General features: G+C 48.0%; 1 protein-coding gene across 1 annotated transcript in view; it reads right to left on the reverse strand.

Annotated features, from left to right (window-relative positions):
- Window positions 1-12,500, reverse strand: part of LOC113800570 (mucin-5AC) — a 74,581-nt gene that overhangs the window by 602 nt on the left and 61,479 nt on the right. The window contains exons 2-3 of the mRNA XM_070113682.1: window positions 3,225-7,330; window positions 1-1,697 (exon numbers count right to left, since the gene is read on the reverse strand). The exon at window positions 1-1,697 is cut by the window's left edge and continues 602 nt beyond it. Of these exons, the coding sequence (XP_069969783.1) occupies window positions 1,519-1,697; window positions 3,225-7,330 (4,285 nt within the window). The 3' untranslated portion in view covers window positions 1-1,518. The remainder of the gene's footprint in view (window positions 1,698-3,224; window positions 7,331-12,500) is intronic.

Consider the following 12,500-nt stretch of genomic DNA (forward strand, 5'->3'; position numbering starts at 1 on the left):
CTTTCCGAGGGGTGACTATTCCAATATTACGATGAGAGACACTCGCAGAGGTCAAAAAGGGGTTTAATTATGAACAAAGCTAGTTTCATTCGTCAAGTCACTCAGTCTTGGCATACAAAGATTTGTCAATAAGAATGGCCAAATCTTTGAAGCCGAAAAATGAGTTAGGAAATTATTTTTAACTGAATGCAAAAAAATCGGCCAAAATTATCTGTTTACTACTGCAGTATATTTTCTTTATTTTTTTTTTTTTTTAGAATTCGAGAGTCTGATGGAAGTGAAAAAAATATTTTGAAAACTGTTTTAAGGAACCAATTACCTATTTTCCTATTATATAACGAATCACGTGTGATTATATATATATATATACGTCATTAAAGACTAAAAAAAGGGGGGGGGATGAATTACTTCACTAAACTAAACAGTAATTTTCCCCTTGTAGAAGAAGATAAAAAAAGAAAGTAAACATAAACAGATACAAAATATTTACAGTTTACAAATTAAATAGATTCAAATGAAACTGCTATCTACAAGGAGGGGGGAGGGGGGAGGGGGAGCACATGGGGTAAGGGGAAGGGAGGGAGGTAGGTGGGACGGGAGAAAAAGAAAGATATATATAGATACAATACAAAAAGAAAAGAGAAAGAAAAGATGTTTGTAGATATATCACAAGGCAAAATAACGATTATTTTTTTCATAAGTCCCAGGAGTGAGATATGGGATCAGGATATACATATGCAACGAAAGAAAATAAAAGAAAGAAAAATAAAACAAAGCATATTACTAACATTAAAAAAAACGTTTCTTATGTTCTTGATGATTGAAGAGCAGAATGTATGAATTATCACTATATTTACTTTATTAACCGATCGTCTGATTCCGATGCTAACCTAATTAAGTCAAGGTGGGATTCTTAAAGCGTGGCCGTGATAAAATATCTTATATGAGTGCAATTCGGTTTCTTTGGGTGAAGTGACCACGCGTTTCACTCAATGAAGGTTTTCTTTGCTTCATTCAAAGAAAAATTATATATATGGAAGGTGAGAACGATTTTAAGGATGAATATGAAGGGAAAAAGGTTGATTGACGAAAATTAAAAGAAAAGTGACGGTGAAATAAGGAAATTGTTCCGTCATGAGCGATGTTCTCTTGTTTTTTTTTTCTCTGTTGACATCGTTCATTTGTTTTCTTGGGTTTTCTATCGCGTAGATGGGAAGGGACGGACCGGAAACTGGGATTTCGAGAGAAGAAGAAAGAAAACAAAAGAGAGAGAGAGAAAGAAAGAGAATTATATATAAAAAACGTAGAGAGATTTTCTTCTTCTCTAAATCTCTCTCCTTCTCCCGACTCCCGAGGAAGAAGACGGGAACGAACACGAAGACCGGACACGAAAACACACTCTTCCTTCTGTCTTCCTTCTCCCTTCCATCGTCGTCGTTATCATGTCCTTTCCGCTTCCTCCTTCGTGGAACAGAGGAAGAGGTGGCGATCAGTTACGGTGCCTCTTCCACCTCCGCTCTACTCCTCTTCTCTTCTCCGGTTGAGTCTCCTTCGCCGGTTGAAGAGCGAGCTGAGGCCGGGGCGTGTCCGGCCGCGCTTAGGACCTCCTTCCTCGGCGGCCTCCTCTGCGGGCGCCTCCGACTCCACGACGGGCTCCTCCGCCACGACCTGCTCCTCCACGGCGGCCAGCTGGGCTTCTGTGGGAAAGGCGGCGGGGCGTTAGAATCTCTCCTGAAGCCGGGGGAAGGCGGCAGGGTGGATTGAGGTTAGTTTGCGGGTCTCTCGAGGGTGAGGTTGACTTGGGGTTGATCTTTTAAAGAAGCGTTAGTCCATTTTTTTTTTTTTTTTTGAGAAGTCGGGGGTAGTTCGTCTATTTGCTTTTTCTATAACGTGTGGTAAAGGTTAATTGCTGAGATGATGAAGATACAGTGACACATTTCCTTAGAGAATTTTATGCGCACAAGACTATTTGTGACGGTTTGGTCATTTAGGTAATGGGATACAAATTAAATTGAACTACGAATGAAATACTTATGAACACAGTGAAGAAAAATATTTGGGAATTATAAGCTAGATAAAAAAGTATACATACTGTCAAAATACGAAAAGGAATGAATATGGAAACAAATCAAGAACAAAAAATTAAATAAATTAAAATATATCTCTTTTACAGACAAGGATTTAAAGACGAATAGTGGATATACTATACACTAAAAAAGTAACAGGAGAGCTGTGTAAATAAGAGACAAAGAGTAATTTTGATTCAGTTTAAAGTGTTGTCAAGGAAGCAGTCGTAAGCCAATAGGGTCGAAAGTGTCTCGAGTTTATGAGAAAAAAAGGCATTGGAGTCTATAGAGAGGCACAAAAAGGCCTGAAGTCTTTGAGAGAAAGTCTGATGAACCCAAGAAGTCATCTTGTAAGAAGAGGTGTGGTGAGATAATACGAAGCGTCGGTTTTCCTCCTTCTCCTCCTTTTTCTCTTCTACTTACGCCTCCTCCTCCCCTGTTTATTTTCTCCCTCTTCGCCATACTCCTCATTATCTCCTTTACTCCTAGTCTTCCTCCTTCTCTGTTTACTTTTCCCCCCTCCTCCTCCTTCTCCTCCATATCCCTCTTCTTCCTCCTCCTCCTCCTCCTTCTCCCTCCTCCTCCTCCTCCACCTCCTCTTTCTCCCTCTTCTCCTCCTCCTCCTCTTTCTCCCTCTTCTCCCTCCTCCTCCTCCTCCTCTTTCTCCCTCCTCCTACTCCTCCTACTTCCTCTTTCCTCTGCAAAAGCCCTGCTCTCTCCCACAACCCTCTGTCCGTCCAGTTCTAAGTCCAAGTCGTAACTTCAAGTCGCTCCGAGGTGGTCGTGGTTAGGTCGTCGGCCGGCGGAGAGGGAGGGCTGGGAAGGTCGTCATGGATCGTCCCGCTCGACCACTTTTGGCTGAGTTTTTTGTTTTCGTTTTGACAAAATTTAAGGGAATAAAAGGTCCCCCATCTGCCCTCTTCGTTCATCAGTCCTCGTTGGTCGTAAACGTTAGAAAAATAATAATAATGGTGAGTCATTTCGTTATGTCTGATACATGCGGTTCATGATATATATTTATGAAATCCATACTATTGTCAAAAGGAAGATTCTATGGCAGGTCCTGAATGGTCCTCAGTGTGATATCTGAATATATAAACAAAATGAACTGATATTCTCATTTCTGGAGCAGAAGACCGTTTCGTGGCGACGACTTACCTGCTACTTGATTGTCATCCTCGACGGGCGCTTCCTGCTCTGCGGCGTCTACGGGCTCCTCTGCAGCAGGCTCTTCCTCTGCGGCTCCCTTGTTCCTTCTTCCGGGGCGGCGGTTCCTTCGGTTGAAGAGCGACGTGAGTGCCGTGCGGCGGTTGTTGGACGACGGGGCGCGCTTGGGCTGCGGCGTCGTGGTGCTGCTGGGGGCGGAGCTGCGGTTCTTGTTGAAGCGGTTGAGCATGACGCGCCTCTTGCCTCCGATTCCGACTCCGGGGCGACGCTTGTCTGCAGGCTCGTCGGCGGCCGCTTCCTCCTCCGCGGCAGCGGCGGGATCCTGCTCAGCCCCTTCGCCTGCCACGACTTCTTCTGCTGTGTGTTGGACGTCGGTCTGCTGCTGCGCTGGGTCAACAGGCGCTTCCTCGGCCGGGGCTGCTGCCTCCTCTGCCGGGGCCTCCGTGCGGGCGCCGCCTCGGTGCCGGGGGTTCGTCCTGGCTCTCAGGAGGGAGGGCCTCGAGGGGCGGGTGCGGGAGGGGCGAGCAGGGCGGCCCTGAGGAGCCTGGGGGGCTTGGGTAGCCTGAGGGGCCTCAGCTTCCGCTGCAGCCTCTTCAGCAGGAGCTTCGCCCTCGGCCGGTACTTCCTCAGCCTCTTTCTTTGCTTCAGCTTCAGGCTTCCTACGACCTCCAAAGCGGTGTCTGCTGATGCTGGGGCGTCTCCTGGTGTTGTCTCTGGCAGGGGCTGGGGCTGCGGTGGTAGAGATCACCGATTCCAAAGTGTCTGTGCTGCTCTCGGCTTCGGCTTCTACGTCGGCCACAACGGTCTCTTCTACAGGGGCCTCGACGTCCTCAGTTGGCTCTGTGGTGGCTGCAGCAGCTGCGGTGGTTCCACGCCCGCGGAATCGGCTGCCAAGGAGACCTGCCCTGGATGGCAGTCTCGGCCTGGCACGGGTCGCCGTTCTTTCAGTGGTGGGTTCTGTTACTTCGTTGTCCTTCTTCGTGACTCCACGGTTCCTGAAGGAACTGACTCTGGGCTTGTTGAATCTGTTCCTGAAGCCTCCACTCCTTTCAGTCGTGCTGTCCACAGAGGCCTCAGATGCAGCCTCCTCCCCCTCCTCCTCGGCGGGTTTGTCTGTGGACGACTGGGACTTGAAGCGGTTGGTGCTGAAACGGTTGGAGCTGAAGCGGTTCCTGTTGCTGCTGAACCGAGAGCCGCCAAACCTGGACCTGGTCTGCGTGGACTCTTCGGCGGGAGCCTCGGTTGTGGTGGTGGTGCTGGAAGGCTGGAATCGGCTGCCTCGGACGCGGCTGCTGAAACGCGATCCAACGTTAGTCCTGGAGAAGCCACGTGTCCTGGCGGTGGTGGTTGTGGTAGGCTCAGGTGTTGTAGTTGTGGTGGTGGTAGTGGTGGTAGTAGTGGTCGTGGTAGAGGTAGTGGTTGGTTCCTCAGTGCTGGGTTCTGGCTCAGGTTCAGGTTCTGCCTGTGGTTCGGTGGGCTCAGTAACAGCCTCGGTCAAGGCGGGGTAGTCGGTGGCGGCTCCACTCTCGTAGTCGTAGTAGTAGTAATCGATTGGAATCTCAGTCTCGTAGTCTGGCGACTGTGGGATCTCAGTGGTGACTTCACCCATGTCTTCAGCGTCGGCAGCGCGAGAGAAGGCGTAGAGGTTTACGAGAGACAGAGCAGAGGGGGAGAAAGTGGTCGTGGGAACCTCCTCGGTGGTGATTTCGTCATAGATCGTGTCCGCCACTTCGGCCTCCACTTCGGGCACTTCTGCGTCGAACACCCTGGCGCCGCGGGACGTCTGGAGTTCGTGGGAGCTCTGGAGTCCTGTGACTTCGGGCACGAGAGGAACCTGCTTGTGCTCATCGATGCCGAGGCGCGAGGATTCCTGGAAGAGTGGCTCTCGTTCGGGCACGGTCGGCGTTGTGGTGACGGGCGTGCGGGGAGGGAAGCGGGTATGGGCGGGGAGCTTGTCCTCTTCTACGGTGACCGACTGGACGCCGTTGTCGATGCTGTTCACGTCCTGCTCGCGCGACCGGAAGCTGCTTCTGCCTCGGAGAGAAGAGGACCTGGAGGAGGAGCCGGAGTCGATGGCTCGGGAGCGGCCGGAGGACCTGACTGGCTCGATGAAGTTCGCCTCCTGGGAATCCGCTACTTGTTGCCGGCTGCTTCCCCTGTTGCTGGTCCTGGTGCTGGTCCTGCTGCTGCCTCTGCTGTTGCTGTCTCTTGCGCTCTCCCTGGTGCTGTCCCTGCTGCTTTCTCTGATGTTATCCCTGATGCTAGTTCGGGAGCTTTCCCTGCTGCTGCTTCGGCTGTTGGTTCTGCTGCTCAGCCGTGTGTTTCCGCGTGAGGGCCGTTCTGTGGTAGTGGTGGTGGTCGTAGTAGTAGTTGTGGTAGGAGGTGGTGTTGTGGTGGTTGTGGTTGTGGTGCTGCTCGTCGTGGTTGAGGTAGAGGTAGACGACGTGGCAGGGGCATCAGCGTCTGCGGGTTCTACATCAACGGGAGATGAATACTCATAGTCGTAGAGGGGATACTCGTCGTCATAGTAGTAAAGGTACTCGTATTCATAGAGCTGCCCATTGACTTCCTTAATCTCGATCTTGCTACGGACCTTCTGCTCTGTCTCGGCGGGGAAGAGTAGCTTGTCGTTGTCGTTGGCTCCCTTGCCGAAGTCGAGGTCGCTCTCGTCGAAGTACTTGCCGTAGAGGTCGTTGACAGGAGGGTTCTGCTGGTTCTTCGTGCTCAGGATCTCGATGTTGGTCTCATTAGCGGGTTCTTCAGCAAAGACAGGTGAGTCGGTGGTCTCGACAGGAATTTCTGTGGCGACGCCCTCATACTCAGCTGCTGCTGGCTCAGGCTCGCTTTCAGGGACAGGTTCAGGCTCCAGGGCGGCCTCCTGATCATGGTAAAGGTGCTCATCAATTGGCGACGGTTCTGCAGCAGGCTCGGGCTCCACACCGGGGACGACTTCAGTAGCAGGAGCCTCGACCTCCTCAGGCACAGGCTCTTCCACGGGCACAGGCTCTGTGGCTGGCTCGGCATCATACAAAAATTCATCCTCTTGAATAGACTTCGCCGCCGCAGCAGGGAAGTCTTCCGAAGGGACCTCAGCTTGGGGAATGTTTGGCAAGAACTGCTCAGCGAAGGCGTCGTGGCTGAGGGTGTAGTTCTCTGCTCCCGCTTCGCTCTGCTCGAACTCGGTGTGGTGCTCCACGTGCGTGCTCTCGCCCTCGACCTTGGTGGGGAGACTCGTCACGACCGAAATTAGAGTCTCGACTTCAGGCTCCAAGGCTGTGACGTTCTTGGTGGGCGCGGGGGTGACGGCAAGGACCTCTTCCTGGGGCAGCTCCGTGGCGGCCACTTCCTCCAGGATTTCCGTCACGTAGTCGTAGTCAGGGTAGTCGGTCACGGGCTCGAGGTCGCCAATGACGGGAAGGAGTTCATCGGGTGTCAGCAGGAAGGAGTCGAAGCCGTCCGTTCCGTTTTCCTGGGCAGCATGGACGTCCTGCTCCAGGTGCTCCTCGGTGATTGCAGGGGCCGCTACCTCTGGGGCGCTGTCCAGACTGACGTACAGGATTTCACCGCCATCTCCTGCAACGACGGAGTCCTGCGCCGAGGGCTGGGATGCCTGGAAGGCCACGAATTCCTGGCCGGGGACGGGCTTGGTCAGGACCTCGGGCTCGGGCCTCGTGCTCTCGCCACTGGCCACCGGGGACGTCGCCGAGGCGCTCGCCTCAGCCTCCGATGCGAACTCCTGTCCAGGCTGGGGCTGCGATACGACGACAGGCTCGCTCTGCTCCTCCTCCTTCTCCGCTCGCTGCTGCTCTAGCTTGTTCTTGAGCGACGAGCCGGGGCGGAGGCCGAAGCGAATGCCCGGGCGGCGCAGAGGCGGCAGCCGCCTGGTGGAGTGGGAGGGGGCATCGGAGGCGGCTTCGGCGGCAGCGGGGGCTGGGGTCGTGGTCGTCGGTTCTTCGGGGGATTCGGTCGTGGACGTCCTCGAGTTGCGGCGACTGAGAATGTTGGGTCGGTTGCGGATACTGAAGAGGAGGCGGCGTCTGTCCTCCTGCGGGAAGGCCGAGCAGGCGGCCACCAAGACCAGCGCCAGCGCGCACCACCTGTGGAGGACAAGGCATTATTAGACATGATATTAAATCTTAGATTACCCGAATTTAGTCAGTGAACCAAACACGTTAATCTATATTAAATTTCCCTATCCTTTAGAGGACACCATAATGTGTGAGTCATTCACATTACAGCCCAAAGGTCACAGTTAACATTATAATTAGCTCAAGATATTGCTAAGAAGAAAAAGTAGTGTTGAGTGGCTTCGCTAATGCTGATATGCATATCTGAAATTCGTCATATTAAATTATCACACTTATTTTCCGCTTATTCTAAGAATATCCATATGTGCTTTTATTTATTGATCTATACTGATTATAGCTAATTTTCCCATCTCTATGAAAAATAAACACTATATCTATACAACATACATGCATGCATTCATACTGTTCAGACATAGACCCAAATATACACACACTAAACGGGAAATAAATAAGGGTTTGGCCCTTTGCACAAATGGTCCCTCGCCTTCCGGACAAGCGACCATGACATTCTTTTGTTTCGTGACGGCGAGAGAAAGAGAGATCGAGATAGATAGAGGTATTTACACTCTATACAATCATGTTTAATTAAGGAGTGCATCAAATGTCAGCTATAATGAGGAACTCAAACGGAAATGTCAGATTTTGCAAATAATTAAACATATGTTACGGTCACGATGTGTGGCTTTGAGAATTCGTAGATAAATCACTAATCCTTACTTTAAATTGTATGATCAAGATACTGAACAGTAATGTTAGACAGTGATTTGAGAGTCATTGACAGTAAAAGTATAAACATTAAACAGCAATTAGTCACAGATTAATTCCCAATGATAAATAGACCTTTACACTTAACATCCCTCTTTCAACATGGCCGCCGCGGAACACTATCGTCCCATTTCCGTCTCCGGTTCATTTCGAAGGCGGCAAAATGTCATATTGTTGTCTCACACGACCAACTGAGATGCCAGCCTTTACGGATCGCTGGAGAATTAGGTGAATGTGTGGCAGAAAGGTGGCAAAGGTCAGACATTTATCTTGGGGGAATCGAGGCGCCCCCCGAAAAAAGAGGTATTATCGAGACTCTGGCAACTGCATGCTCAGTGTCCCGTCGCTGTGACGATTTATTGTCGTTTTATTTGTTTATTGTTATTACCGTAACTGTTGGTAATGATAATGTTACAACAACGGGTATTATCTATATTTCTTCATTACAATTGTATCTAATATGTAAAATATCTAAGACGGATTTTTTCGATTCATTCTATAAAACCGTATAATCTGTTAATTGATATATATGAGAAGCGAAAACGCACATACCCCGCCCAATCCGACCTCTGACACGGGCATGGGCGTGGGTTTGCTCACAAGCGGCGCCCACAGATGCTCCGCCCGTATGTCGGGTTCAAATATGTTTTTTTTGAGGGGGGGGGGAGGGTGGAGGTTGGGGGTGGCCATTGAACTTGTCTGAGTATATTGCAATTTTCTGCTGGGTAAGCTTATCCATTTTTTATTTTTTTTTTCAAATCTTTATTGTATATAAATAGAATAAAATCAATCAGGAGATATAAAAAAGAGGATTTACGAAGGAATACGTAGCGTTGAAGTAATAGGTAATAAAACGAGAGGTTTTTGGAGGGATGCAATAAACAAAAGACTGTCGGAGCATTTGGTGTCAACACTGCCGTTACCGGTTCCGATCCCAAGTCAAATCTCGAACAGAACGAACTGGTTCCTTTCACTTTCTGTGTTGAGTCGCCCGATCTCTCTCTCTCATTCTCTCTCCCTCTCTGTCTCTCTGTCTGTTTGTCTCTGTCTCTGTCTCTATCTCTATCTGTCTGTCTGTCTCCCTGTCTCTGTCTGTCTGTCTGTCTCTCTCTCTGTCTGTCTATCTGTTTGTCTCTGTCTGTCTGTCTGCCTGTCTCTCCCTCTCTCTGTCTGTCTGTCTGTCTGTCTGTCTGTCTCTCTCTCTCTCTCTCTCTCTCTCTCTCTCTCTCTCTCTCTCTCTCTCTCTCTCTCTCTCTCTCTCTATATATATATATATATATATATATATATATATATACATATATATATATATATATAAATATATATATATATATATATAGAGAGAGAGAGAGAGAGAGAGAGAGAGAGAGAGAGAGAGATGTGTGTGTGTATGTATGTATATATATGTACATCTTATATGAGTTAATTTTCAACCTTAAGGCCACACAGACACGCATGTTTTCCAAATGCGTTTCATTTCGAATCTTTCAGACCCTTCCGAAGTTCAGCGAAATTACACACGTATTATACCTTACAAATCATCTATCATCTGAAATACGTGATGGTATGTGCGGGCGAGTACGGGTGTGCGTGCGTGTGAACGTGTAGGTGTGTGCGAGCGTGTGGATATGTAGGTGTGTGCGTGCTTGTGTGCGGGTACGTGTGTGCGTGCGTGTTCGTGTACGTGTGCGTGCGTGTGTGCGTGTGTGTGTATACGTCTACGCTTGTGTGTGTGTGTATACATGAATGTGTGTGCGTGCGTGTGTACATGTACGTGTGTGCGTGCGTGTGTACATGTACGTGTGTGCGTGTGTGTGTGCATGTACGTGTGTGTGTGCGTGTTTACATATACGTGTGAGAGTGCGTGTGTACATTACGTGTGAGAGTGCGTGTGTACATTACGTGTGAGAGTGCGTGTGTACATTACGTGTGAGAGTGCGTGTGTACATTACGTGTGAGAGTGCGTGTGTACATTACGTATGAGGGTACGTGTGTACATGTACGTGTATGCGTGCGTGTGTACATATACGTGTGAGAGTGCGCGTGTACATGTACGTGTGTGCGTGCGTGTGTACATATACGTGTGTGCGTGCGTAAACGGTGGTGGCGTTTTCCTGCATTCCGGCATTTTCGGCGCCACGCCCTATCCTTGGGAAATAACTGCAGGCAAAAATTGAGGGAAAAGGGGAAAAATATGGGAGGAAACGAGCTAATAGCCAACTTAAGGGAGGGTTAAAACGGCAGTTAAAATTTAGGTAGAGACGTGGCTGTTAAGTTGTTGTTGTTGTTACTGATGGCTGTAGTTATTGTTTCTTTATTTTTTGTTTTGGTTAAATCATCATTATCTACTTATTTGTTTTTTTTCATTCATTTACTTTTTTTCATTAATTATTTTTATGGTGACTCATTTTCCTCGTTGTATTATTGTGGAGAAGAGAAGGAGAATAAGGGAGAAGGAGGAGAAGAGGAAGGAAGTAGAAAGCAAAGGGAGAAGAGGAGAATAGAAGGATAAAAGAAGAGAAAGAGGGAAGAGAAGGATAGAAGAAAGAGAGAGAGGGAGGAGACGATAAGGGAAAGAGAATGGGAGGGGGGGAGACACAAGGGGGAGGGGGAGGGGGGAGGGAGGAAGGGAGGTCGTACAAGGGTAGTTAACCAGGCGTGTCTGAATGACCTTTCTGTGCCTGTGACCTTGTCAAGTAGCCAGAAGGACTGGTATCTTTTTTTTTTTTTTTTTTTTTGCCATCCCCCCCCCCCCCCCACGCCATATTGAGGTTCTGAAACCTTATTTTCATCTTGCAACTTAACCTGTCTTATCTGTGCCTCGTTTGAAGTCTTAATTGTTCTGTCAAGTTTACCGTTGAAGTTTTATCTATTTGGGTGTCCATTAAGCCGTTAATGACCCAATTAAACTGTTAATTACACTTCTCTGTTTTCCGTTAAGTACTTTCGTTAATTACGAGATTTTCTCCAGAATGAAAGCAAACGTTGAGAAAATTGTCTTTTTGTGTCTGTTTGATTTATTGAATTCGATGTTTTCCTAATCTCTCACTTTCTTCTTATTTTTTGTTAATTCGACCTTTACGACGAAGAAAGGAAGTCATTCGTTTCCCTTTCTATGGCTTCGGTGACCTTCGCACGTCTCGGTCATGTAATTAGAAAGGCCAAGGCTCGCGGCTCATCGACTACAAAAAACAATAGAAAAAAATATATAGGCCAAATAAAGCAAAAGTAGCCTTTTATAGATGAATAACAAAAAATATATAAATATATATATCATACGAGAGCCGCTCCCATTTCCCGCCAACCCGATATGGAGTCGTAAGTCATTGTCATTCTGCATAGGTTCGGACGCAGCCATCATGGCCGCCGACCACGAAATTGTCTAAAACTTAAAATTCACTTCATCATTATTTTAAAGAAAGATATTCGTTTTGTCATTCCCATTGGGTGAAAACTTGACCAATTTATCACTCGAACAGCAATTGGCGTTGCGTGTACGTGTGTACATTGTGTGCATTATCATATGGCGATTTTTATTTTCTAAAAAAGTTCGTGTTGATTAAGAACGAAAGGAAGGGAGAGAGAGAAAAAAGAGAAACGGAAAGCAGATATATACATATATATATATATATATATATATATATATATATATATATATATATATATATATATAAAGAGAGAGAGAGAGACAGAGACAGACAGACAGACAGACAGACAGACAGACATACAGACAGAGACAGAGACAGAGACAGACAGAAAGACAGACAGAAAGGTAGAAAGACAGACAGACAGAGAATACAACAGATACAGATTGACTGACTGACCGACAGGTAGGCGAATAGACAGACAGACAGGGAACAAAAATACAAACAAACAGACAAACACACACATAAACAAAGAACAAAAATACAGAAACTAAAAAAAAACAGACAACCAAACAGAGAAAGACAAAAAGACAAAGACAGACACAGACAGACAGAAAGACCCAAAATAACCCACGTTCACCTTTCTCGCAACACCTGTTCATCATACAAGCTTGAACACAGTTTGAAAGCGTTCACTTTTATGAACTCTCACACGTGGTTCTCGGTTCGTTCTAGTGTTCAACGTTACAAAGGAAAGAAGAAAAGGAGAGAGAGGAGGTGGAGGTGGAGGAGGAGGAGGAGAAGGAGAGGGAGGTGGGACTTGGAGGTGGTGGAGGAGGTGGAGGTGGAGGGGGAGAGGGATTTGGAGGTGGTGGAGGAAGGACTTTTAGGTGGTGGAGGAGAAGGTGGAGAGAAGGTGGTGGAGGAGGAGGGGGACTTGGAGTTGGAGGAGGGGGAGGGGGAGGGGGGACTTGGAGGTGATGGAGGAGGAGGGGCTTTTAGGTGGTGGAGGAGTAGGTGGAGAAAGAGGTGGAGGAAGAGGGGGGCTT

The sequence above is a fragment of the Penaeus vannamei genome, chromosome 34 (genome assembly GCF_042767895.1).
Source record: "Penaeus vannamei isolate JL-2024 chromosome 34, ASM4276789v1, whole genome shotgun sequence".
NCBI classification, from domain to species: domain Eukaryota; kingdom Metazoa; phylum Arthropoda; class Malacostraca; order Decapoda; family Penaeidae; genus Penaeus; species Penaeus vannamei.